At 38.1% G+C, this 27,587-nt stretch overlaps 1 protein-coding gene across 6 annotated transcripts in view; it reads right to left on the bottom strand.

Moving 5' to 3' along the window:
- Nucleotides 1-27,587, bottom strand: part of Gria2 (glutamate ionotropic receptor AMPA type subunit 2) — a 122,662-nt gene that overhangs the window by 59,572 nt on the left and 35,503 nt on the right. For all 6 annotated transcript variants that reach the window (XM_087899443.1, XM_087899441.1, XM_087899442.1 and 3 more), the window contains exon 3: nucleotides 4,238-4,477. In XM_087899443.1, the coding sequence (XP_087755569.1) occupies nucleotides 4,238-4,477 (240 nt within the window). The remainder of the gene's footprint in view (nucleotides 1-4,237; nucleotides 4,478-27,587) is intronic.

The raw sequence follows: 27,587 nt of genomic DNA, 5'->3' as shown, positions 1-27,587 counted from the left end.
TCTGTGTTAGATGCTTTCTTTGACCTGGAGTCAAAGGAATAAACAGCCTTAGTTCAATATTAAAACCAAGACATAAATATAGAAATGAGTCATTGATTCTGTTTTTACTTACTGGACAGGGAAATACATTATCTTCCTTCATTGACATTGAACCAAAATCACATGTCACTGGACTCAAATTCAAATATATTGCACCTGCATCCAAAGACCAAAATTATGAGACCTTATGGGTTGACAGAGCTGGCCCATTCCCTTAGTTAAAGGTGTTATGATGCTCCACCTTGCCACTCCCAATGTACTGATAGCACAAGAATTTTAGGAAGGGCACAGAGTCCTCAAGGAGTATCAGACTGCTGCCAAGTAGCTGGGTAAAGAGACGACACCAGCAATTCTGAAATGTCAGCGGGAATGGGAGACACAGCATCTGATTTCCTGTCACTGGGAAACCGAGACTGGTGGAAGATAATTCCGCACGACGTTCACAGCACCCAAGGCTTCCCGTGTGTCTGCCAGGATGTAACCTCGGCATTTGGATGGAGTTTGAGAAGGTTAAATGAATTACAGTATGAGTTAACGGTAGCCTGATGAAGCGAAGTATGTCTAAGTCTCTTTACTGGTTTACAATTCTGGGGAGAATATTGTTGGGGAGAGAATGTCTGTCTAGTTCTCACGTTATTCAATGGCACTTTTATTTGCTGAACGTCTTAACGTAACACCATAATATAACATAATATAACATCATAACGTAACACTGCACAAATCCATGTAATCAAGGAGGTAGAGAGACCATATTGAATGAGCCTCCAATGATGTCAGTTGATAGAGAAAATTATAGAATCTCTTTAAAAAGCCCGATTAATAAGAATAAGGTAGCACAGGTAGGCTCTCTACAGCAGGTAACACTATAGTGAGGAGGGAGCCCATGAAAGTTATAGGGTAAGAGTAAAGACAGCAGCTCACAGAACAAATATATGGATAACTTGAACATTATACAATGTCATAAATTAAGTAACTAATAAGATAAAGTAGTCAGCAATAATACCATTTCCCTTAGCCAAATAAAACATATCATAAAGGCCAAGGCCATTTCTGTGTTTGAGAGTCTTACATATTTATCCCTGGAAACAGTTGAAAATGGAAGGCCATGTAACACTTAACACATTAAAACATCAGCAGCTACTTGATAATATCTCAAAAGTGAGCCCGGAAGGTCACTCTGGGTTTAATATATAATTACTTAATATTATGACACTAATGTTCTTTGGCCAACAGATGCACTTGACTGGATTCAATTTATATAATTTAATAATTTGAGATTATCTCATCCTTCCAATTTTATTTAATATTTGGAAAGCATTAATAAAATTGTTGTAAAACGCCCCAGATTCTCTTTGCAAGCATAAAAGTCTGTCCATTCTTTTACTTATGAATATCTCTCTCCCAGTCTCCTCTGTCTATGTCAGCTGTTGCTGTTGTCTGTTTGAATATTTTTGAGGCTCACTTTTTTTCATTGAAAATAGATTCTTCTTTCATACAATACATCCTGACCGCGAACCACAGTGTTCCCTCTCTTCACTCCTCCCAGATCCTCACAACCTCCTCTCGCCTATCTACCCCCCCTCCATATCCTTTCAGAAAAGAGCAGGCCTTCGAGAGACAAAAGCTGAACAGGACAAAACAAGACAGAGTAAGACAGGGCAAAAGCCCTCATATGGAGGCTGGACAAGGTAATAGGAGGAAAAGAGTTCCAAGAGAAGGCAAAAGAGTCAGAAACAACCTGCTCTCGCTCATTAACCAATGGGAATAAAAGAATGAAGGCAAGGGTGAGGTACACTCCTAAACCTGTCATACTGGCATTTCCTTACAAAGCAATGTCTTATTCCCCTTTCTAGAGTGCATAACAATTTAAAATTAGTACAGTCATTGATCTGTCCTCTGGCCTCATCTACAAGTAAGATTTGTTTAATCTTCTGCCCCTTCAACTTAGCAAGCATGATTGCCTTCTAATATCAGATTAAATTTAAGAAGCCAAAACATTTAACTCATTCAGTGAATATCGCATTACCTGTAGCTCTGCATGTCTAGTTATGAATCTCACAGCCAGTGTGAGGAATGCTCCTGGGTAGAGTTTTCTTGCAGCTAACAGTAAAGCCATAAGTAACAAACAGACCTTATTCTGGGTGACTAAATCTGTCCTTGGAATGTAGTAGGAGCTCAATAAATAGTTCTTGAGTGATATATCAAAAACGGTATTAATTATAAATTGTTTTACATCCTAGGAGGGGAAATAAAACATTGCTTTGTAAGAAAATGCCAGTATAACAGATGTCCTCAGGAAACAGTATATTAAAGCAGACATCAAGAGCCTCTATAAATTTGAGCTCCATGCAGTCACTTGAGGTGAAAATGGTTTGGCCTATGTCAGAATTGTGAAGGAAGGTCAGTCAGATTTAGGATTTAGATTTAGTGAATGAGCAAGTCTGGAAAACTCACTGGGGAACTGGGCAGGACCCAAATATTATGAAGCCTGAAAGCCAGGCTGAGAATTCCAATGTTATCCCGATTGTAATATGAAGCAGCCATTGAGATTGATGCTGCCAACGGAAACACATTTAAAATAATTCTGATTGCTTTGTTGAAAATGAATCCCATAGAAAACAGTGTGACATTAAGGACGTGGGGTGTTGAATGTGTGGTAGTACATTGACCTGGGGGCTTAGGTCCAGAAAAGAAGCGTCTAAAGATGAAATACACATAGACAGAAATAGCATCACTATGAAGTGAGTGTGAGAAATGCATTTCAAATATGCCCAACTTCTGGAAGAGTGCCAGGGACGCTAAGTCCTAAAAAAGTGGTCAGAGGGCAACAGGGAAGGCTAAATACCAATAAGCTCGGTTTTGTAAATCATTTTTCTCACATGCACAGGAAATCCATATTAAAGTCACCCTGAACTCTGAAATCCACAATTATCATCATGACTCTGTCTGTACTTCACATGCATGACATCAATTCTTCCTTCTCAAAACAGGGGATAAAGCTGTTGACACAGATGATATACTATATTATATTATATTATATTATATTTTATGAGTACTGACTGGTTTTTACACAGAGACCAGTCGTGCCTTGGTTCAAGGGGACAGGATCGAATCAAGATGCCTAGCTTGAGCAGCCCTGCCTCAGCCAAGCCTGAGTGGTCAGTAGGGAATGGACTGACGCTGGCTCCCTTCCAGTCTGCCTTTCAGCACAACGAGGTGCTCCATCTTGGTCAAAATAGGCTTCTGAATTTCACTTGAAACTTTAAGTATTCCAAGAAGTGAGCCGCGGAAGGAAGCACCGTGGAGTCTAGCTAGGTCTCTATAAAGCTCTTTACCCTTTTGCCTTTGCTTCTGGGTGGCCTACAGAGACACATGAACATCCACACAAAATACTTCATACAATGTGAGGTGTGCACAGACTCATGTACGCTCATCACAGGCATGGTGAATATTAAGAAGACCTTGGCTCCTAAACTCCTAAAGCAGGCCTTCTAACGCGGCAAAGAATACAGAAACATAAAGAATTCCCCATCCCCAAGTCGGCACACTGATATAACACATAGACAAACCTGTGGAATTATATAAGATAGTTGGAGTTGGATGCCGGAGGCCTGTGCTGGACTATCCTACACACAGGTAGATCATGACCTCACGAGCATCCTGCAACTTCTCTGAACTTCAGAGACCTTATTTTAAAGCAAGGCTACTTTCTGCCTGATAAATCTTTTACATTGAACAAGATTTAGTCACTATAAAATACTCTAAAACTTTCTATTTGTGTGCTTGTGTGAATTCCCTTTAAGCCACTTCTCTGATGAGGAACATATCCATTCTGGAATCTTTGCTGCTCACATGGCAAGCTGTTTTATGCTAGGACTGAATACTAAGTCATTAGATTGTCTCAGACTACCCTATCAACTTTGCTCTTAAACATTGAGTTGGGCAATCTCTTTCTCTTGATTATGTGACTGTGTTTGTTGTTGCTGTTGTCTTATTCTGTATTTGCTTTGGGATTTTTGTTTGTTTGGTTTTGTTTTGTTTAACATCAAGCATGTAAATACATTAATATTGCATGGTTTGTTTACAGAAAATGAAACCAAGAAATCCTTAAGCGATTATTTACTTTCAGAGCACCCCATAGCCATACCAAGGGCAAACGCTGTGTTAGACCCACTAGGAAGGGACACCTGTTACCTACCTCTGTCGCTGTCGTAGAGGTACGCAAACTTGTCCCACTGGTAGTACTCGATCAAGCTCAGGAGGGCCCCTTTGAGATCAGGTCGCATCTGGATGACAAACGGATGTGTGCCATCTGTCGGGAAGCTCGGTGTGATGAAGGACACGTGGAGCGTCCCACAGAAGGACGTGATGGTGTTTACGGACTTCTTGTCGTAAAATCCGAAGATGGCGTAGACGCCTCTTGAGAACTGGGAGCAGACTGGAAATTGGAAGCACAGAAAGGATGGGTTATTTCCATGTAACATAACGATAGTCCTGAAATGCGGTATTCATACCAAGTACAAGATCATTACCAGTCAAAAGAAATAGGAAGTTAATACTAATGATTCATCAAAATTTATAGAAACCTATTTATTTAGCATTCAACTAGATGAATTAAAAAAAACTATAAAGGATGAGAAGTAGCAAATAAGGCTACAAGAAAATAAATAGGTTATTTAACAAGATTTACATGGGTAAACGCAGTTTAGGACAAGTTTTTAAATGTATAAGTCATTGAGGTTTTAAGTTTTATTTTAATTAAAATGTAATTAAATGCCCTTTCTCCTTCCCCTTCCCATTCCTTCTTTCAACCCCTCCTATGTCCCCCTTTCCCATTCCTTCTCAAATTTATGAGCACTTTTTCTTCACTTATTAATGTTTCATATACATAAATATATAAATACAACCTGTTGAGTCTGGTTTTTGTTGCTTGTGTACATATGATTTCAGGACTGAGAGCTTTTTATAGGGTAACCAACTAAGGGGCTCATCCCTGAGAGATACTAATTCTCTCTCTCTGGGCAGATATTAGCTGTTTGTTTGTTTTGTCTAGGATTGGCACGCCTTAGCATATCTATTGTTAATTTTAGAAACAAATACTAGTTATGGAGACAATATGCTCTCTCAACAAAAGTTTATTTCTAAGAAAACCAGGTTTCTTGAAAGGCTTTATTTTATCTTGGGAGATGGCTCAATTGATAAAATGCATGCCCTACAAGCAGACAACAGTGTGAGCCGCAGAACCCCCATTGAAAAGCCAGCTGTAGTGCCATGCATTAGAGAAACCATCACTGAGGAGGTGGAGACAGGAACAACCCTGGGATTCACTTATCAAATGGTCTAATCTAACCATCAAGCTCAGATTCAATGAGCAACCCTGTGTACTAATAAGGTACACTGCTGCCACAAGGAATCCCCCCCCCCCATATGACTTCTGCCTGCTTCAGGAACATGCACACATGAGCACGTTCACTGGCTCACACAGATGTGCCAACACACACATGGACACACACACATACAAAAAAAATTGAAGCTGATGGTGCTTTATATCACAAGGCTAGTGTTTCCATAGTGCCAATGTTAACAAATCTCTGTGAGAAGAAGAAAAGATCATGTTTGTCTCAGATATACAGAGATCTGCCACCAGAGAGGCATATCCTCATCTCTGTCACTCAGTCAACTAGCAATTAAATACAGCTAATAAAATTAAATAATTTTCCTAATTTTCCTTTACCAGTTGGCTTAACCTACTTGTTCCTCTGTCTGGCAGCTCTTTGGTGAAATCAATATATTCAAATTTTAAGTTTCTCTCCATTCCATCCACCCTATTTCACTAATAGGAAATTCTTACACTATGTGTATCCATGTGTCTGTTAGGCTTTATATTAACTCATTTCTTTCTCATGATAACGCTTGAGATAGGGGCTTTTATTATCCCCAAAATAATGATGGGAAAATTACCACTTTGAGTAAATAGCTTGTAGCCAGTAAGAGATGTGTTCAAACCCAAGCAGTCTGGATTCACAATCTGCATTTATATCTATTATACAATACTTTTTAAAAGCACTATTAATGGACTATATACACAAAAGTGCTTTTGTACTTCTGATCCCTTCCCTTGAGATTTCATCAGTATAATCGGAATGGTCCTTTGAAACACCAATAAGACTGTATCTCTTTCTGATAAATAAACGCAACTCGGCTCAGGATTTCAGTGCTCTATAGAAACCAACTGTAGCAGCCCTCTAGCCACCAGCCCAGGGAAGGGATCAGATGCTTTTGATGGATGTATAGCTGGTATTTGCCGAATGACCCTGGACCTATCAGCATCTTCCACATGAATTACTTCCAATACTATCTTACTTCACTAAATCTTTTTCACAAAGATGAGTGGAAATAGATTTGTTTTACAAACAAGAGCCTTGTTAAAGTAGATGTAGATTCCAATAAGCAAATCTAGATGATCCATGACTAATAGCCGACATTTCAATTATTAAGAGATGTTAATGCATCGGGAAATAACCAACAATGGTCTTTCATATATTTCATGTAACTACAAGATGAAGTTGCGGTGTTTTATTCATATCCATATTTTATGTCCTCCTCTAGGTAAAGAAAGTAGCCTTTAATAGATTTGATGACTGGGTCTGTTCATCATATAGATGAAAAAGACATTTGGCTGTTAAGTCTTCCAGGCAAACTCGGCAATGATCTCTTAATTTGTACATGGATACATGCATACTGACATTGGTATTTTAAATTTAAATTGGTTATAATTCTTGTTAAATCTTAGGTTGATGAAGTATGACATCTGAAAAGGGAGGATTGCTGTAAAATTCTCCCTGGATCCACTTTATTTGAGTTCCACAGAAAGGTTGGCGTTGCATCCAGACACTGTGGGATTTTCATGCAATATGATTTATTGATGGGACTTCCTCTCTTGAGCACAATCGTTTTCATGATGGAGAGAGCAGCATCACCGGGATGCTTGGAAAGAAAGTCGCTGTTTGAATACAGAATCTCAGTACGGAGCCACGCATTTCATTTCCCACAGATCTGAGCTGTGCAGTCAAAAGACCTCTTTGTTACGTAAGCAGCTGGAAGCACTTCCCTTGTCTCAATAAGAAAAGCAAACTGTACAAAACCTTGTAAGAAATAATATCTCTTTGAAGTCAGAAACAATATATTCTCTAGAAACTTCTGCCAGATCTTCTGTAAATACTACTTTACACCATGACCTTGTTCACCCTCAACCCTATCACCTTATGGTTCACAAACTACAATGACTTCCTTTTTTCCTACTTCACTCTATTTTGGGGGGGTCTTTCTTTCTTAATTTCCCATTTCTACGCGTGCCACTTGACCAATTTTTCTCAGTCTTGTTCCTTATCCCCAGACACGGGAAGAGTGACATTGAGATCTCCGAGCAAACATTTTAAGTGAAGTACTATTTCCAAGTTCACAATAACAATCTGAGAATGAGAGCTGAATCTTATGTGACATTAGTGTCTCTCATGTCCACACAAGCAAGACCTCCTGCAATCTTCTCCTGTTGTTCCCCAGTACAGGATTGTATGTCACTTTGTATTACTGTCACCAAGAGCCTGATAGATCTTTGATAAGAAAGCTCTGCTTTCATTTTTTTTTACATAGATGTCAAGCAGCAGAGGGAGATGAAAAAGGGACTGGTACAGGCTGTCACTCCCAAGACCATGCCCACAGGGACCTACTCCCTTCATTTTGGCACCAGCTTACACTATCTCTCACTTTCCTAAAAATCCTCACAAACTGGGGTGTAAGATTTTAACATTAGCAAGAGGTGTAGGGGTCATTGCTTAATCACATTTTATCATTTTACTCTGGCTTCTAAAGGCTTCTACCTACCTCATAAGACAGAATGAATTGCCTATCTCTGAGAGTCAGCATCATCTTAGCCATTAATGAAACTAATTAATGAAATTAATGAAAGTCTTTTCTGAGATACAAGCCAAATTCTTACCCATGACCCTCTAAACCATACCAAACAGAAGGGTGTGTACTTCCAAGATAAGAAATAGCAAAATAAAAATCCCATTTCTAAAATAAAATAAAAAGGAGTAACAAGGATGGCAGATAAGGGGGAAGAAAGAAGATGAAAATCTAACAGGGAAAACACAAAGATTTTCAGCACTGTGCAAAATGTAAGACATCCAAGATGCATGGTGTCATGATGAGAACGCCAACGGTCTTGAGTTGTGTCATCACTATGGCTTTGCCAGCTTGCCTTTCACACTGAAGCCCTCATAGGATTTCTGCTTCGTGTGTGGTTTCCTCAGGATACATTCCATGTTTCTGGCATCCATCTCTAAACTCACTCTCAAAGTGTCAGGCTCTACCACCTCAGGGAATCTTTTTGGCAATTGTGACCCTGATCTGCACCTCTTTTGCATATCATCTTTTCTTTCAAATCTATGAGGACTCCTTTATGACATTGTAATTCTTCCTACTTCATCCTTCCACCGTTCACAGAGACGGACCTGACTGGGGCGACAAGGGAATGAAGAAATGACAGACATACACAAAAACGAACAAATATTTGAGGTCAGGTAGTCTGGGGCTTAGGAGAAACTGTAGCACCTTGGGAACTCAGCATATTTTCAAAGAGAGTTGAAGGTAGAGGATGGGTTATTTCACACAACTAAATCAGGAGCAGGGTTGCTACATATAAGTAAGAAGGCAGGGTTTATGGTATAAAGCTACACTTAAGAGGCAAGTTAAGGTTATCTTGGTAGGAACATTCTCGGTACGAGAGTAATCTTTGGACTGTAAATATTAGGGGTAGAAAGACATGCTGAACATTTTCTACATATACAGCTAATACCAATACAAAGAACCCTAAGTAAGACTTTGTCATTTCCTTCTGAGTCTGACTGCAGTGGCAACGTCTTTGCAATCTCCCTCTGGTGTGAAGCTAGGGCCCTCAACATGCTCATGGCAGTAACACACATTCACTCAGGAATCCATCCGCTCCAGCCTTCTGGCTCTACTCCTATCTTTTCATCTGCATGTCTATAAAACCAGCATCGCGTGGATAACATCAAGGACTGCTGCCCTCTTACGCACTGGGCACCTTTCTTTGGACAGTGCACATAGGAGCCTGTGATCGCTTAGGTTTTTGAATGTGAAGAAATACTTCCCCCAGCAACCCTGTGTCTAACTGGAGGATGGTAGAGCACGTTAAGCAAGTTTACCTTTTGTGAACTTGTCAACTCTGGGTTTGATGTGATCTTGTGTACTCTTACTTTGTCTTCCTGGCATCCTTTCTTTTTCCCAGTTGAAAGTAATTAACTTATGTTGAATGGTTTCTATTCTTGCTAACAAGTACATCTTACTTGGCCTCTAGTTTTCTTCTTTTTCAGCCTTTTCAAGACTTTCTGCCATAATCTTTGTGCACTATAAACCTGGCTAAAAGATTTTCTAACAATGCCACAGTCAAGATGTTGAATTATCTTAAACATTCTTTAACCAGCTAAGCACAGCTACCCATGGGGTCTCATGAAATGGACAATAGGTAGATAAATTCATCGCCATAATAAAACACAAATATCTTGGATTACTGCTATAAGTAGGGTCTTTCTATCTACATCTTCATGAGTTAATTCTTCATTACCTGCACTCCTGACTTCTAAGTTCATATTGGAATAACTCAGTCAACTTAACTATAGCACTGTAGGCTTTTAATAGCATTAATCTCTATACTTTCCTAAATCCTTCCTATATTCTCATTCCAAAAATTTGACAATCGCATGGTAAGAATAAGACTTATTAATAGTAGTGAAAGCATTCTTAGAACTGATTTTCTGTATTAGTGGGAATTAGTGATAAACTTTTCATCATTGTGACACTATATGACATAATAAATTTAATAAAATAAGGACTTCTTTTCATTTTTGGTTTTGGTGCTTTTATCACCCACAGTCCTCTGCTCTTGTCATTCTGGGTCCTTGGTCATGTGTACTGCACTGCTGCTACGTGTAGTACGGTCCTGTTGCACCTGTACTACGTGTAATACAATACTACCTGTAGCTTCTGCCCTATGAGGAAGGGCCCTGGATATTGAAACACACACATACACACAGAGACAGGGACATGGGTCACCCTTGAAACAAGAAAGCCCCCTCTATTATGTTCAGGGGAAGGTTATACAGTGCTCTGGCCATGCCTCAACCCTCGGGATCTTTTGGGTGCAGTCGCCAGAAATTACTCTTTTGTCTTGTGCTCAGAGCAGCTGCTAACACAGGAAAACAAGATGTTTTTCTCAAAGAAGCAGAAAGCAAGTTGTTTGCAGAAAATTCAGGGTCTGGGGGTCCACAGCCCTCACCAATCACCCATAGAAATATATGGTAGATGAGTCTCCCTTTGTAGCAGAGAAGAAGCAAAAAGACAGAAACAGAAGCTGGCTGCCAGCCTCCATCGGCATACCCATAATGACCAACTTAGACTTCACATAATATAAATTCCTACTATTTCTCCAAATAATTCTACCTGTATGGGAACGAAACATTCAATTTATGAACTTGCAAGAACATTTCTTATTGGAATTATAACCATTATGGGTGGGTACAGAAACCTATTGACACATTAAACACTAAAATTGAGAGAGGTATTCTGAATTAATTAGAAATGTGCTTCATTATTTCATTTTCATCTCTACTTAATTCCCCAATGATACCTCCAAAGGGCAAAGTTTCCTCCCTGCCCTACATCTTCTAATGTAGGAAAGTTTAGAAATACCTAGATTATCCAGAATAGTGTGCTATTAACTCTTGGGGAAAATGTGAAAAAATAAAAAGCTTTCTAAAATGATGGAGACAATATCAGAATTTCCAATTTCAATCATAGAGATGAAAGACAGAGAAGAACAACACAGAGTTTCAACTCTAGCTTCATGGCCTGTACAATTACAATTTTACACATTATTGTAAGTTTCCGAATGATTGGACTGATCACCATATGAAGGTCACATATGAGTTAGGGGTTAAAAATGATCACAAAGGAGTCAGTGAAGACACTCTCTTGTTGAGTTCTACTTGAGTTAAATATTTCATAACAACATTGAAAAACTCAGCAAAGTAAAATCCTTCCTTAAGACATTTTAGGTCAAACCAAAGAAGTCCTAATCTCCCGAGTGTAAGGAACTTGCTGATTGCTTCCCTTTTTGTTACAAGAACAGATGATATAAGCCAGCAACAATGCTGATGGTGCATGCAACACTTCTATTCTCTTGGGTCATTCTGCTCGCTGGTGCTGCTAATGTGGTATTCACGACACAGTCTGGAAGACTTCACACCACTGTTTAGTAGAAGAATAAAGAGCTGTATATGACTGAGATTTGTTTTCTATTTTTTTACATTTATAGATTGATATGCACCTTCATGAAATGGTGTGAACTTCTTCATAAGCAAGAAAGCAACAGCCCCTTTGCAGCTCAGCTTGTATCTGGTAATAGCTCCATCAAGAAGGACCACTGTCCTTATACTCCAGACAGCACTAGAGACCTTCACATCTCATAGTGCTCGAACATATTTTACCATTGAAATTTTCTTATCATTGGTTACAATGATATCCTACTCAAGAGTCCAATCATATGCTCATGTCTATTGAGTATCTCTGACCTTGTTTAATGTGTGATTTGGGATTCGTTCCATTACAACTAATAGTTTTCTGTGCTAATTTCTTCACTACACTACCGCCTGCACACCACACCATCTTAGTATTTTGTCTCTGCTTTTAATTACCGTCTACCGACTTGTTCTTCTACCACTCAAGCTAAAAATAATGCATCACAGGCTTGACTAACACTTGTTCTCTTCAGTTTGGCTCTGCATCTTACAGGTTTCCTCCTTCTCATTGCAATTTTAACTTTTAGGCACCTGCTCTTTGGTTTTTGTTGTTTTTTCTGTTATTTTATAACAGGATCTCACCCTCTAGTTAAGGTGGGCTGGGATCTAACTGTGTAATTGAGGAATATTGTGATCTTAACCTTCCACAAACAAAATTTGGTATTCAGTGATTGGTGCCTAATCACTCCCGGATGACACACATGTTTCTTCAACCTTTACCATCATCGCTCTTGTCCCTTACAACTATTTTATTGACTTGGAAAATGAAAAATTCCAATTTCTTGGAGAAAATGAAAATGAAAGAATGAGGAAAAAGAAAAGAAAAGTAAGGAAAGAAAATTTGCAGAAGTTTAGCCTGAGAAGCTCCATCTTCCTATGGGTTGCTCTTCTGTGACAGCATCGGAATTAATGAAGTTACTTAGATTTAGAATTCCAGAAAATTTTCTTTATGGTACTTTGTTGTTCTGTTCACAACACCCCTCGCCACCTATTTTATTCTACTCTGTCCACTGCACAGTGACAATGTGTTGTTTGGAACCTGTTAGGCTGTGTTCTAATGTTGAACAAGCATGAACATGACAAGCAAGTATCTCTTTATCTGAGGTCTGCATTTCTCACATCTCCACCTTCCTTTTACTTCTCTTTGATTATGATGTTTGTCTCTCTCCTCTCTCATTGTCTATTTTTTTCCTACAGATCTGCCTAAAACACACTACTTAAAAGGCAATCTCTGCTGATTTGTCTCCCAATTCTTTTTGTCCTTTTTACATTCTATTTCTAAGGAATCTCATCCTTATTCCCAAGGACCCACCCATCTATTTATGTAAATGTTTTCTAGAAGTCCATCACCCTGGTTGTTTATTTGTTTACACCTATTTAGAAAACCAGAAAATACACAGGATAACTATCACGTACACTATTGATGTTTTAAAATTCATGTAAAACTGGGTCAATCTATAGTCAAGCAAAGGATGACACTCCTTGGAACACCTGTGACATTCGATTGATCTACTGTTTCAAATTTATTTTGTGTGGAGAGAATTTTATATGCCAAGTGAAGAAGTAAATAATCCAGCAAGATGCATGACGAAGGGGACATCCATCAGCGAAGCACAGTGCTCCCTTTTATTGTATATGCATTAAGCCTCAAAGCTTACTGTAAGTGACATTTAATCCTTTAACATATAATTGTTGTAGCATTATATGGCACACACATCGTTAGAATTTTATGTAAAGTTTTTGGGAGAATGATAGCGATCAAACCATGATTCCATTATTTGTGGAAATTTTAGGTCAGCACAGTTTTCTACGCTATTGGTGAAATGGAGTGAACTACTCCCTTTCCACAAATATGGATGTTTTAAAGTTTAAATATCTACTGGAGAACTTTATTTTCTCATCTGTGGATTTGAACCGCTTCCACTAAGGAGATGGAGATGGCAGCTCAACATCTACACGAATCTCTCTACATTTCCAGCAATCACTGCGTAGCTGGCGAACCAAAGAATAAATGGCCCCGAGACAATGTGTGGAATAATAAGCATACCCCCAAGTGACAGTCTCTATAAATTGCCTCACTAATGTTTAACCTACAGTCATGGCGCCCATCTACACAGTGATAAATTGCTTCTCCTTTGCATACATCTTGAGCCCATTTTTCACAGAAATAGTTAATGTGATGCAATATCATCTCCCAGTCACAGAAGACTACGAAGTTGTAAGAACCCATTTTTCATCCTCCCCAGCAGCGATCTGTCCTTCTGACGTTCATGCTAAGTAGTCTGAGTGAGGTTAAATGTCCTATGCTCATTGTTGTGGCCTTTAATATATACAGAGTTAGAAATCCATAATATTTATCTTTGCTTCATTCTTCATCTAAGGTGGCAAGCTATAATGGGATCAGCAGTAACAGATAATAATTCTGATGTAAATTTCAGTGGTGGGACCTGGACATAGAAATGAAGGAGGATTACCTCCGTTTATATAAAATGCAATTTCATGAGAGATGGTTCCATTTCCATCTTGGCCATGTATTTCCTTCACACACACACACACACACACACACACACACACACGGTTTTGACTTGTGAAAAGTCTTGCTGGCCTCAGGTTCTAGGTGAGTTCCACATCTCTGTGCACTGGTGTGGTATGAGTGTCATATAGAGAGTAGCAGACTGAATGAACGCTACAGGCCTGGCTTCTCGTCTAACCATGCCAACAGCCAGCTGTGTGTTTCCTTAAAATGGCAGAATTCAAAGGTCTCAATGTTCTCAAAGGTAACGTCTAGCTTACATATGACTCTAAATGACTGATCATTCAAGAAATAAGTTCTAGAAAATGCCAAGTTACTCATGTATATTACTTTATCACCTATTTTTCATATAAGTTCAATGTGAGATATAATCAAATTCAGGGCCTTAGTCCACCATTATCTGTACATTTTATTAGACTTACATTTGTCATTCTTTTTACATTTCTTCTCTGTCCTCTTCCGCTTTCTCCTAAATCATTTTATTCTTCATATCCCTTTTGGTCTTGAAACTGCACACTTATTCTGTTATTCCTTCCACACTTTGCATTGCCCTAACGTTCTTTTCAGATTCTTTAAGCATTCTGTTTTAGACATAGGGCTTAAGAAGGCTGTGCCCTGTCCAAACACAAAGCTAAGTATACAGATCCTGTTGACTCGTCATCTAGAAGTGGTGTTTGGCTAATTTGCTTGTATTTTTTTTCGGCGTCAAGTAATGTGTGTTGAACAAATCCACTCCTAATGCTCTCCCCTCCAGTTCTTTGTTTTTATCCTGTCACCACCAACCCTCTCTCTTCCTAACTTAACATACAATTTTTCTTTTACTAAACATGACGACTCCATTTAGTACTGCCTGCATGCATGGGTATAGGACCACTGGCTTATTAAGAAATATGTTTTTATATTTGTATGTGTGATTCATTTCCAAAGATAAACATTTTAAAAGGCATGCCATCAATGTGTTATTGAAGCAATAAAAATTGAGTGAGAATTTGAATAACTATCTGACACACTTGATCAATGTATAAAATTAAATCCATTTTCACAGCCCATAATTCTTCCTTTCCCATGGTAGATTGGTTTTTAAAAGCCCATATATTATTAATCATTGTTCAGTTCACCACCATGTGGTTCACAGAATATGGAAATATGGGAGACAATATATTGTAGGTCACAAAATATCAATATTTAGTCTTTATCATATGGTTCCATAATTAGTCACACCCTCGTTTTAGAATACTATCATAGATAATATAATCAAAGAGAAAAATAATGATCCAGACAGAATTTCACCATTATTAAAATTAACCAAAGCTATTAAGAGGGATGAAATGAAGAGAACAGTAAATGAATAAGAAAAAGAAGCAAAGATCTCATTTAGTAAGGCAACAACTATTTCTGTGAAAGAGGAACTAAAAGTGAGCAGAGGCAAGCTAATTTCAAGGGAAAATAGTAATTGGATATCATGACTTCTATATCCCAAGTTATGTTAACATCGTGTGAACTTGGACAAAGGCACATGTGAAATCAATTACAGTTATTATTTCAGATATCAAAATGAATGTGTGCCGGGTTCTAGAGAGCACATTTAGCCCTATATATAAGTCACAGAGTAAGCTGTGAAGTTGGCGATTTGAGAGTTTAAATTGAGTACAGCTGGGGAATCTGAGGCAGAACAAAAGTCCATACTGAAATCTGGACTCTTTCATTGGGCTTCCTGCCTCCTTCAAGTTGTGCAATAACAGCCACGCCAACTAAGAAAATGTAAAAATAAGCAGCTCTCTGATATAGCTATGGCTTCTAAAATAAATTACCAAAGAATTGAAAATGTGTCTGGTTTCAGGTTTTTATGAGTAAAATTATGGAGCATGCCATATTTCAGTAGGAAGGACAACAGATCTTCAATCAAAAGGAACTACAGAAAATAAGTCCTAATGGTGAAGCTAGAGGTGATAAACTGTGCCCTCTGGAACAATGTATGGATTAAATGCTAGTCTAATCTCAGTAAATAATTCCTGCTGGAAATATTTTAAAAATCAAAAAGGAACTAGCAAAAATTCAGTCCTATGGGGTGAATCATGTAAAAGGTCAAACAGAAGAGTGATGTTAATAAGTGCAGAGTATTGCTAATTTGTAAACAATTAATATCTTTAATCAAATACATCTTATACATAAGAAATTTTTAAACAGAAAATAAACATCAATTTCTTAGGAATTTGTCAAGTTTTCTAAGATTCTTTTATATAGTATTTTCATAAAATTAACTCTCTCTTATAGTAATAATTGGGTGAAATTGTGTTTATATATATATATATATATATATTCTTTAACTTCATGAAATAAAAATGTTTTGGAAACTGACATATTGAATCTAATATCTACATAATCATTATTCTGTAAAGTAATAACAACATTTAAACTTTGTTCCAGGAACTGTTGAAGGACTTGTGGATAATAATTTAATACTTCTAACAATCAACACTGAAAGAGGTTAAGTAATCTTTCCAAGCTAACACAACAAATGATAATGATGGTAAAATTCAATCCCAGGCATTCTGGAAGCAGCTAAAACAATGTCACATAAGAACATCTGGAAAGCATCCCAATAGATCGGTAAAATGAATTCAATATTACTGAAAGATATTCTAAATCAAAGAGACATTATGAGATCATAAGCTTACAAAATTATATTTTTGATATGTGGACCAATTGTTTGTGTTTATGTGTATACACACACACGTAAACACACAAACACAAGTGTACAATCTTGCACTAGGCTCACAGAGACACTACATAATCTAGCTAGAAATTTTACCAGCAGATTTTTTTTTTTCAGTTTGTAGGTTCCACCTTTGAGGTGATTTCCCACTAACAAGTCACAAAAATTTAATTCTGGTAAAGGTTAGATTATTATTTGCTGCATATGAGATTAGTTATATATCCAGGACACTTCAAGAACCTTGAAGTTTGGTCTCCTGCTGCAGCAAAGTGAATGGGAGCAAAACCACCAGCTCTGGTTGAGACTCCACAGATAGCAAGAAAAAGACAAGCTGAGCATTGTGGGGAATGACGAGTTGACGGACACCAGACTGAAAGACAAGGGCAGGGCACTCTGTAGACCAGGGAGTCTGAGCAACAAAAGCGAAGTGAGACTTCCTACAAGCCTGGACTGGAGGCCTTCCTTGCTCACCCTGCCATCTCAGAGGCCCTCTCCTGATGGAGAGGAGCAATTGTCACAAACTGAACTGTGAGCCAGACATTTCACAAAAGTGTCAATGTATCGCACATCGCTGAATGGGTATTCCCCGTTAACAGGACTGCCACCAGTTTGTCCTAAGATATTATAGAAATTACACATATGATTCATGGCAATAAAACAAACCTTCTTGTTTTTAAATAAAACACACCCTGCAAAGAAAAAATAGCTTGAATTTCACGGACTTGTTTTCTTGTCTCTGTGTCTACACCCAGTATAAATTAGGTGAGCCACAGCAAGAATCTGCAGAATTGAATCTCAATAGTCACATCAAATACTCAATAAGACTCTTATGAACTTTATACATTCTATACCATATTGCCACATGATTTGATTTCCATGAACACATCACTCGAAGGCACTAAGACGCTCATAACAAACGCTTTTGCTTTCAGCAAAATCAGATCCAAAGCCTGAATGATCTTAATTGTAAGTTCTTATCTGCAGATGGCAGAGTTATTCTGGAAAATATTGGTGGGCATAGATTACTTAGTTAAGAGCCCTTGTTCAACATCACTGTTTTTCGTTGTTTTAGTTTTTTGAATGTTTATAATGAGAGCAATTCCAGATAAATCATATACCTGCCTTTGGCTAAGAGGTCACAACAAAGTTGTATTTTTATTATTTTTTTTTCACACCTGGGTCTGCAATGAAGTTGTAGACAATAGGAAATGTCAAAACAAATGAGTTTTTTTTAAAAGACTTCAAATGGGCTTTTAATATTCTGCTCCTAAATTTGTAAGGCTCAATTTTACTTCGGGTGTTTCTCAACATTCCAGTAATTATACCATGACCTCAATTTTAATCAACATTTTAAAAGGCATTTGTTTTCCCCACAAGATACCCCAAATGTTACATAGTTAAAGTAAATGAAACTTCTTTTGCAAATACAAAATATTGAATTATGCCAAAATGACCTGTTTCCCCATTATCAGTAGTACAGGCAGCCTAGTGTTTAAATTCAGAATCTCTCTTGCTTCTGAGAGGGATATGTTATTAAACAAAAACAAAGAATCATCCAAACATTCAGGAATTTGCAACACTCACATAAAATATAAGAGGTAAGGGCTGGGATATAGCTCTGGGGCAGGTTGTGAGATCAATATCCACAAGGGCCTGAGTTCAACTCTGGGCACCAAAACAGTGAAATACAAAAACCTCACTTCATCATTTTAAATCTCACGAAGAAAATATGCCATGTGGTGCAGAGATTCTTGTATCTGAGCGGACCACAGGCTGCCATCCAAAATATTCCACAATTAAAATACCTACGTATTCGTAGATTTAGGACCAGGAGACATGCTTCACTGCTCACTTGAGTTCTCTTAAAAAAATAACTGTTATAGGAAAAGCAAGTTAAAAGACAAAAATGATAAGCACAGTGTTTCAAAACTAGCTGTCCCAAATAATGAACTGGATGTGGCCTGAGCATTTGTTTACTTCTCATGGGTGTCTGCAACTACAATCAGATGATTAAAGATTTCTATCAATTCAGAGACTCACTTATTGAACACTGTTCACCATTCATTCAAATAGAGCACACTTAGAGTCTGATTATACTGGAATAGAAGATAATTGATAATAGCCCATTTGTATTATGTAGTTCAAATTCTAATTGGTTTTAAAAATAGAAACCTGCAGTCAGATGTTAGGGGGTGAATGCTGAGGGATCAGAGAAGCAGAGCAGCTGACCACTAGAGAGACCTTTTACCTCTCCCGGGTCCTTAGACTGAGGGGCAAGCCTGACTCTACATATCTCCAGACTGCATCCCCAGACTGCATCCCCACACTGCACCTCCAGACTGCATCCCCACACTGCACCTCCAGACTGCATCCCCACACTGCACCCCCTGACTGCATCCCCAGACTGCATCTCCAGACTGCATCTCCAGACTGCATTCTCAGACTACATCTCCAAACTGCATCCTCAGACTGCATCTCCACACTGCACCCCCAGACTGCATCTCCACACTGCATTCTCAGACTACATCTCCAGACTGCATCCCCAGACTGCATCTCCAGACTGCACCTTCAGACTGCATCCTCGGACTGCATCCACTGACTGCATTTACTGACTGCATCCTCAGAGTGAATCTGCCTCCACCAAATCTCAGACTGCCACTCAGCTCCTGTCTCCTCTTCCTCTTTAAAATTCTCTCTTCTCCAACAATATCCGTTCCTGTCTCCACCTCACTAGTGCTGGATTAAAGGCCTGTGATTCCAAAGTGCTGATATGAAAGGTACCCTGATCTTCAGGCAAGTTTTATTTGTTAGATCACAAGCAAAATATCACTACGTAGTGATATAGTGGGATACCTAAAATTTTCTAAAATAATTTGGATGCTATTCTAAGAATAATTACTATTTTATTAGACCCTTTTGGGATTCTTAGAGAATACTGAAATGGGTTTTATTGACAGAAACGCATCACTCACTTTCTCCCAATTCATTTCCATTAAAATTCTCTTACATATTCAGCGATGAATTCAGAAAAAACAATGCTCAAAAATGATAGAGCACGGAAGTGCTCCGTGAAGTAAGTAGCTGAAATCACAAACAAAGCCCTACATTAACGAGTAGGAAGAAACAGAACTATTCAAGTGAATGGACAATTTATTTATATGAAATTTAAAAACTTGGGCACTCTTTATGAACCACATGGATGGGGATGGTTAAACATAATGAAAGTTGTGGTACAAACAGGATATTTGAGCTCCTAGACATACGGACGGTATACACCAGTGACAGAATCTGAAGGCATCCCATGCTGATTAATATTTCCCGCTTGCTATTTATTTTATGGTATTGCTCCTGGTAATGAAACCCAGAGCCCAGGGAATTGTTCTTGTTCTCCAAATGAGAAACGGGCATACAAAACAGGTTTGCTGCACAAACAAGGAATGTTTTAAGAACTCAGAACACGTGACCAGCTTGAAGCATGTCACTGAGGAGCCGATAGAGACCTGAAAGTCCATCACATAAAATATAACTCAAAATAAGTCTAGGAAGGAAAAAGTTAATGTGACTTGCTTAGAAACCCTGAGGAGTTCCCAGTAAACTGACAGCCTTGCTATGTAGGGAAACAAATGTTGATTTAATCTCAAAGTCCAGGGGCTAACCCAGCCTTCCTCCTTGTGTCTGCAAGTCCAGAGTTAACCCAGCCTTCCTCTCATGCCTGCAAGTCCAAGGCGAACCCACCCTTCCTTCTCATGTCTGCAAGTCCAGGGGCTAGCCCACCCTTCCTTCTCATGTCTGCAAGTCCAGGGGCTAGCCCACCCTTCCTTCTCATGTCTGCAAGTCCAAGGCTAGCCCACCCTTCCTTCTCATGCAGCCTCAGCTGACTTCAACTTTGTGCCACAGCAGAATTATTTTTTCCAAGTTTCACCTGGGTCACGCCACACACTAAAACCAATGCTTGTCCACATGTCCTTTTTAATTCAAGGAGTTGAGATGTATTTACTCCAGAATGTTCTGGTTTCTACTATATAAATATAATTATTCCAGAAAGAAATGTACTGTGCCCATGTTACTGTTTAAAAGCTTCTCCATAACTGGGCAGATAGTCCAAAGGAAGAACATTTGCCTATCATACCTGAGACCCTAAGTTAAATCCCCAGCAATGCATAATGAAAAATAAATAAACAAATAAATACCTAAAACTGACCAAGATTACAAAATACTTTAAAAGATGATCTGGCAAATCCAAACCTTTATATTTTGAAAAAAAAGTATGTGGTATTTCTATTTTGAAATAAAAATTTAAGGAAATAAGTAATCTTATTTATATTTTGCAGATGAAGATGATGGACTTTAGCTAACTTGATTCAAATATATTATTAATTTTAGTTAAATATGGTGGATCTTATCTGGAGTTCATCACTTAAAGAGGCTAAAGCAAGCAAAATGGTTGAGTGGGTCTGTGGCTATCCTACATTGTATAATGAGTTTCAGGCCAGCCTGAACTACAAATTGAGACCCCTTCTTTCTGCCAAAAAAAATGATTTTGAAAGTTACAAAATCAAAGGTTAAAAGTGAAAACTAAAATGGAATATTGCTTATACACATGATGTAAAAAGTCAGAGAACAGGGGATACTCAAATACACTTAAGTAAAAACATCTGAAATTTTATTTCTACATTCAATCAAATTGGCAAAGAATAGACGTTTAAATATATAATTTTCATGATTCAGATAGGATTTTGCACCGAATAAATTGTTACAGATCATATGCATTTATTTTAATTAACTTGAGTAAGTATTGGTACATTTGAAATATTGGTGTTATAAATAATATTCAAAATAACATGTCAAAGTAATTCTTAGGTATTCCTAATCTTCATTGTAAAGTTAATAATTTAGATTCTGGTGTCTAGATCACTCAGTGAGTAGATTTGACTTTGCTGAAGGATAAGGACTCTGTCTCTTTTCACAGCCAAGTTTACAAATTGGTTGGCAAAGTCAGATGAGTTCAGTCTTCATTTTCTAACACTTGATACAAAATGTTTTTAGTAGTAATTTTCTATACATCAAGGTTGTAATAGAAGGCATTTTAAATGCATATAAGCAAACACCCATGCAAATGAACAGCATTGGTGACCTACTTTGCCTTCTTATGTTGTGTTTGTGTGTGTGTGTGTGTGTTCCATTTCATTAGAGTGCCAGCTCAGATGTATTTTCTGGTCCCAGGACACTGATAGTGGTTGGTAAGCTTTGCCAAAAAGAGCCAAAATAGTATTCTTACGCGGGCATATGGGGAAAGCTAATGGCTATTTTTGGATTCTTATAAATATTCAGCAATGTAATTTCCTATTGAAGTAGAGCCAACCAAACCAAAATGCCTACACGGAATGAAGCCATGTCTTGTCACCTTCTCAGATAAAGATGCCATATTGTCTCCCACTGCTTCCTTGCTGCATGTATCCCTTCTTTATCAAGCTTCACCCAACGTCTCCTAGGCCATTGTGAACTCCCCTGCCATTCTCTCGCACTGTTCTGCAACTCTTGCTTCCCAGTCCTTCTTACTTGTCACTGCTGTCTGAGTTAAGCATATTTCTATGTACCGGTTTAATCTGAGGTTTCTACTTTTTACAACTTAAAGTGAAGGTAAGTACTGATTGACTTTGGTGTCTGGGTAGGGAATACCCTTTCAGGTTCCCCCTGCTGCCCAATTTCTTTTCCTAGTTAAGAGAAGACACAAAAAGGTGAGACAGAAGATAAGCTATGCACTTCTCAAACAGGAGTTAGAGAAAACAGCAAAATACCTAGGCAAGCCAGATTTTGTGTAAAGCAAACTGTTTCACACACACCCAGTGCAAACCCCTAGCAATGTAAGAAATGGTTTGAGGCAGAGGGCCCAGAATCACATATCAAGTCTTGCTATCAACAAACATGACACTTTCCCTGAGGTATTTGGTCGTTCTATGATTTATATTGCCAAAACTTTAGTAATTTCCTCACAAATATCACAAAATTGTATTAGATTTGTGCATAGATTTAATCTTAAGAGGTACTTTAATTTTAACTTCAAATTTCCCTTGATTACTCCTATTTGTTCCTACTCAGCATTAAACAATTGCAGTTGTCATGCTGAAGCAATTTGTCATCATATATCTGTTCTAAGACTACCATGCTATTCCTTCAGGTTCAATACTCAGGTAATCATGTCTTGCAAATAAATACATTTTCGTTTCCTGCTTCCCCATTTGTAGACCTTTTATGGACTGGCTTTATTAGGCAGAACTTCAAATAAGACATTGAACAGTATTTATTGAAGATTTCTTTGCTAGGACCTGTTGTTAGTGAGAAAGCATCTAATTCTGCTGTCATCTTTGCTGCTGTGTTGTGTGCACACCCTTTAATCTAGTTGAAGAGATTCTTCTCTCACCTTAACTTACTTAGAGTCTTGTGGTGAATGAGTGTTGAATTTTGTCAAGTGCTTTTTTCTTTGTTTATATGCCTATGTGATTCTTCTGTAACTTAGTGATATGATGAATTGTGTCAGTTTATTGTCTTATGGTGAACTGGATCTGTCTACCATTCTGTTATTGTCTAAATGTTTGCAAATTATTGCAATTATTTGTAAAATTTATGCAAGTGTTTTTCAACATCATTGCAGCTGTGTTAAAGAGACTTGGTCTTTCCTTGCCTTCTATTTGACTGTATTTGAATTAGGAAATCCTGGGCTTGAATAATGCATTAAATATTCCAACAGCTTCCTTCTTTTGCAGTAGGCATAAGATTGATGAACTTTCCTTGTTCTGGTTTTCTTTTTATTGCACTGACAAGGATACCGCCAAAAGCAACATGGGAAGGAAAGGACTTATTTAAGCTTTCAATTCATCATCAATTTCCAAGGCAGAGACCTTGGAGAACTGCTGCCCACTGGCTTGCTCCTCCTGCTTGCCCAGCCTGCTTTCTTATACCTCCTAAGACCACCTGCCAAAGGACGGGACTCCCCACAGAGGGATGGGCCTTCCAACAACCATCAACCAAGAAAATGCACCACAGGCTTGTCTGCAAGCCAATCTTCTCAAGACATTTTCTCAACAGAGGCTCACTCCTCCCAGATGATCCTAGCTTATGTCAAGTTGACAAAAATCTAACCAGCATTGAAGCATTGGGTTTTTTTTTGAAGAATTGATGTCTATAACATTATGTAATGCATGTATGAATTCCTGAGAAGACTTCCTGCTCTACACATGTCTCTAACTGACATTCATATGGCTTTTTCCTTTGCTTACCAGAGTATGCTGTGTCTTTTACTGGTCACATTCCTGTGGGTGCATTTATATTTAACGTGGTTCTCTTTCAGACTGTATAGAATTTGGTTCCTGTTTTATTATCTGCTTTGACAATATTTTCAAATTCTCATTAAGAGCATTGACATTGAAGCTGATTATGGACCCAGTTAAAATAGTGTATTTGTTACTGGTTTTGTTTTCTCAGTGTTCTGGTTTTTGTCTCCTCCCTAGCATGTGTGGCCTTGCTACATATGGTTCTATGAACCACTTTGTACAATGACATTCTCCCTCCTGTTTAGAGGCTGGTACACCACTTTATTTACATCTTTGCCTGTTTGGTGGTTATCCTAATGTTTGCAAAATTTACAATGTTTCTGAGATCTTTCAGGTCTGAACTTCATAAATGTCTTCCAGGTTTGCTTTCGTAGTCTTAGGAAAGAAAGGAGCCAGAGGTTGTTGATGATGGTTGTTTCTTTTTCCACGGGACAGTTGGACTCGGAGAAAATATCAACAGATTAAGCTCTGCTCTGGTACAATATTTCCTCTTGAAGACGCTCTTTAAATAAGGAGAAAGAATGGTGACTCTTCCCCCTCCCATTGCTAGAACAAAGCTGATTTTTTGTGTACTATCTACTGAGTCCCTGGTAGAACTTAGGAGAAGTAAGCAAAAATAACCAAGAAGGGAAAGTGATGACTGTCTTAACTCGATTTTTTTAACCCACGTGTTTTCCCCTCTGAGTCTCCAGCAATCATGTAATTACAATTCCCTCCTCATATGGAATCTTCTGCTCACAGATTTCTGCTCTAAGAAGTTGTGAGTCTCAGTATTTGCCTGTGTCTCTTTACATCTGTGAGATGACAATTTTTATATTCCTCCTCTGTTATTTGACTTATAAAGAGAGGTTTTGTTTTCACAGTCTGTTCAGGTTTTTCTTTACTGTTTTGATGGAACTATAGTTGCAAAGCTCCATAGAGGTCAAACTGGAGCCTGGAAAATCTGCTGTATGAAACGGGTCACTCTTTGCCTAAAATCATTCTTCAGAGCATATCATCAAATTCACATGTTTATTGGAAAAGACAAACACAGTGAAATATAGAAGTCTAAAGCTACCAAAGATGATTGGTTCTATGATGTTACGATTCTTGAATGCTCCATAATCTCTGGGTACTTATTTTGGAGAAAATAAAAATCATGGCCCCAAGAAGCATTATTTTCAGTATCAAAGGATAGTAATAATAGGAACAAAATATAATAAGCAACTATTTTTTGACAATAGTAAAAGTTAGTTCCTATTAAAGTTACTCAAGTATTCCTTTTCCAGAAATTCAGAGAATTCTTTTTTATTGGTTTTCATTCTTTTGTGTGCAGAAGCAAAAATGTATTTTTAAAAAAAAACAGCTCCTTTAAAAAATATACAAACACCATGAAAGCCATTTCAGGTCCAGTAATGAACATTGTTTGTTCAATCTATCAACTGATTTCTCAGCCTTTTCCTGTTTTCCACACATTTACCTCCCTTTTGAACTGCAGACTCCTCTTTCTCACAGGCAAGATTACCTTCAAGACCACTCCCCTTCTGAAATCTTTGCTGGCCTCTGATCTCATTCCACTGTTCACTCCCTGGCACCGTAGGAAAACTTCTATCGTGACTGTGTGTGTCAGGCATCATTCTCTTATCATTTCATCTGTGATGAAGTTCAGGGCTCTGAATTTCTCTTTTCCACTCTTAAGCGCCAGCGCAGAACATAGTCTACATTATGCCACCAGAAGGAATTAAAGACCACTTAGTAAGTGAATGAAAAAATGACAAATCCTGTTTCCATTGTTTCAAGAATCAAAAAATATGATTTAACACTAACACATTTCAGATATTAGACATTGTTTGTAGCACAAAGCGAACACCTTGCCTTTCCCAGCAGAAGGAAACCTGAAAGCACAGGCTGTGAAGGCTGCCGGGTGCTGTGCTCTCAGCACGAGCTAACACCTCGAGCTAATGGCCTCCTGCCTGTTGGAACTTCAGAGTCTCCAGGTGTCACTGAGAGACTCATCACGAGGAACCCTTGCCAAAGTTTACAAACGGCAGAAGGAAGAAGAGGGGAGGATGACAGCCCTGTGCTTCCTAATCTGCATGGCCATTTCTCCATGAGGGAAATAAGAGCATCAAGTGCTTATAGGCCCGTAATCAATGTTAACAAGTGAAATTTAACTCTAATATAGCTGATTGAAGAAGTCCCTGACTGATACAGCTCTGGCTTACACAGGAACAGGAAAGGATGTAAAAGCATCCTTTATGAAAAAAAAAAAAGCTTACACTTACAAACTTGAATGCTATCAAATTCACTGTAGAGTTTATTGGGAAGCCACTGTCAATGATAATAAAGAGAAGAAATATATTAAAAAATTTAAAAGAGAACTAATTCACAAGACATTGAGAGGTCTTCATTTCTTTAACCTTTTACACACATTCATAAAAATAAGTCCTCGTGCGTGCCCCTCAGTCTACAATTTAAGGAAAAAGGTAGAAATCTCATAGACATCAATGATAAATTATTTTTAAATAAAAGAGTTTCAATAGATGTATTTAAATTAACATTTCAGAATAATAAAGATATCAGTAACTGTCAAAAATAAATTTTCTAGTAATGCTTGACTTGATGTATAAGATAAAACAGACTTGTACACGTTGAAATAATTGAGCTTGTATAGTCAGCTGCTAAGAAGAGGTAAAGCAGATTGAACTCATCATAAGCTGGGGAATTTGCAATGACGAGGAGCATTGCAGGCTCTGTGGCCTTCAGGACAGCAATGCTACAGCAGTTTTCATTGGCTTTGATATCTTGGCCAAGTAATTTAAACGTTCAAAGCATTAGGTTTAGTATTTTATGACATAACTTAAGATTTTTTTTTTCAAATTCAAGCAGTGAAATTAAATGACTATTTCTCCGAAAGGTGTCTGAAATCAGCATGATTCTAGAAACCCAATTAGGATAGGTCAGTCAGTGGCCTTGGGCTTCATGTTATAAGAGAAGGCCTGTAATGTCGAACTCACTTGTTTAGTTTTATCAGTATTTGTTTTAATCTTCAACACTTTTCTCTCATATCCTTTACAAAATGGTGTCAGATGAAACAGGATTATCAACTCAATATATAGGGAAGCAAGCAAACATAGTTGCAGTGAAGGAGATCAGATAAGGAGAGTTTGGTGGCTGGGATAAGGGAAAGAACTCCTTCGCCCTGCAGTCTGGCTGAAGCATTTTGCAGGAAAGAGAATGTATTCCAGCAGAACTAACAAGTGCTCAACGTCCTGTTCTCTGGCCAGCTGCAAACTTTTGATTTTCTAGGAATCTGACCAGAAGCCTCACTTATAGGAAGTTCCTGTTCTAAACCCCTAGGCAAGCATGGGAACTACTGATTTTACCTCTTATGAGACTGTAATTCCAAACAAGATACACTATAATCTCCCTTAACAAAATGTGAGACAAAGGGGAAAAAAATAAATGTTTTCCAGCAGGTTTTTAAGCAGTAATTTGAGAGCCATCAAAATGATGTAAATGCTAATGCTGAGGAGTCTTAATTCAGACCACTTCTTTGGGGATCCGGTTTCCGCAGTCATGTACGTTGTGTGCTTTCTATTCCATCC

Source organism: Myodes glareolus, chromosome 20 (assembly GCF_982192425.1).
Source record: "Myodes glareolus chromosome 20, mMyoGla1.1, whole genome shotgun sequence".
NCBI classification, from domain to species: Eukaryota; Metazoa; Chordata; class Mammalia; order Rodentia; family Cricetidae; genus Myodes; species Myodes glareolus.
This window is presented reverse-complemented; position numbering and strand designations above follow the sequence as displayed.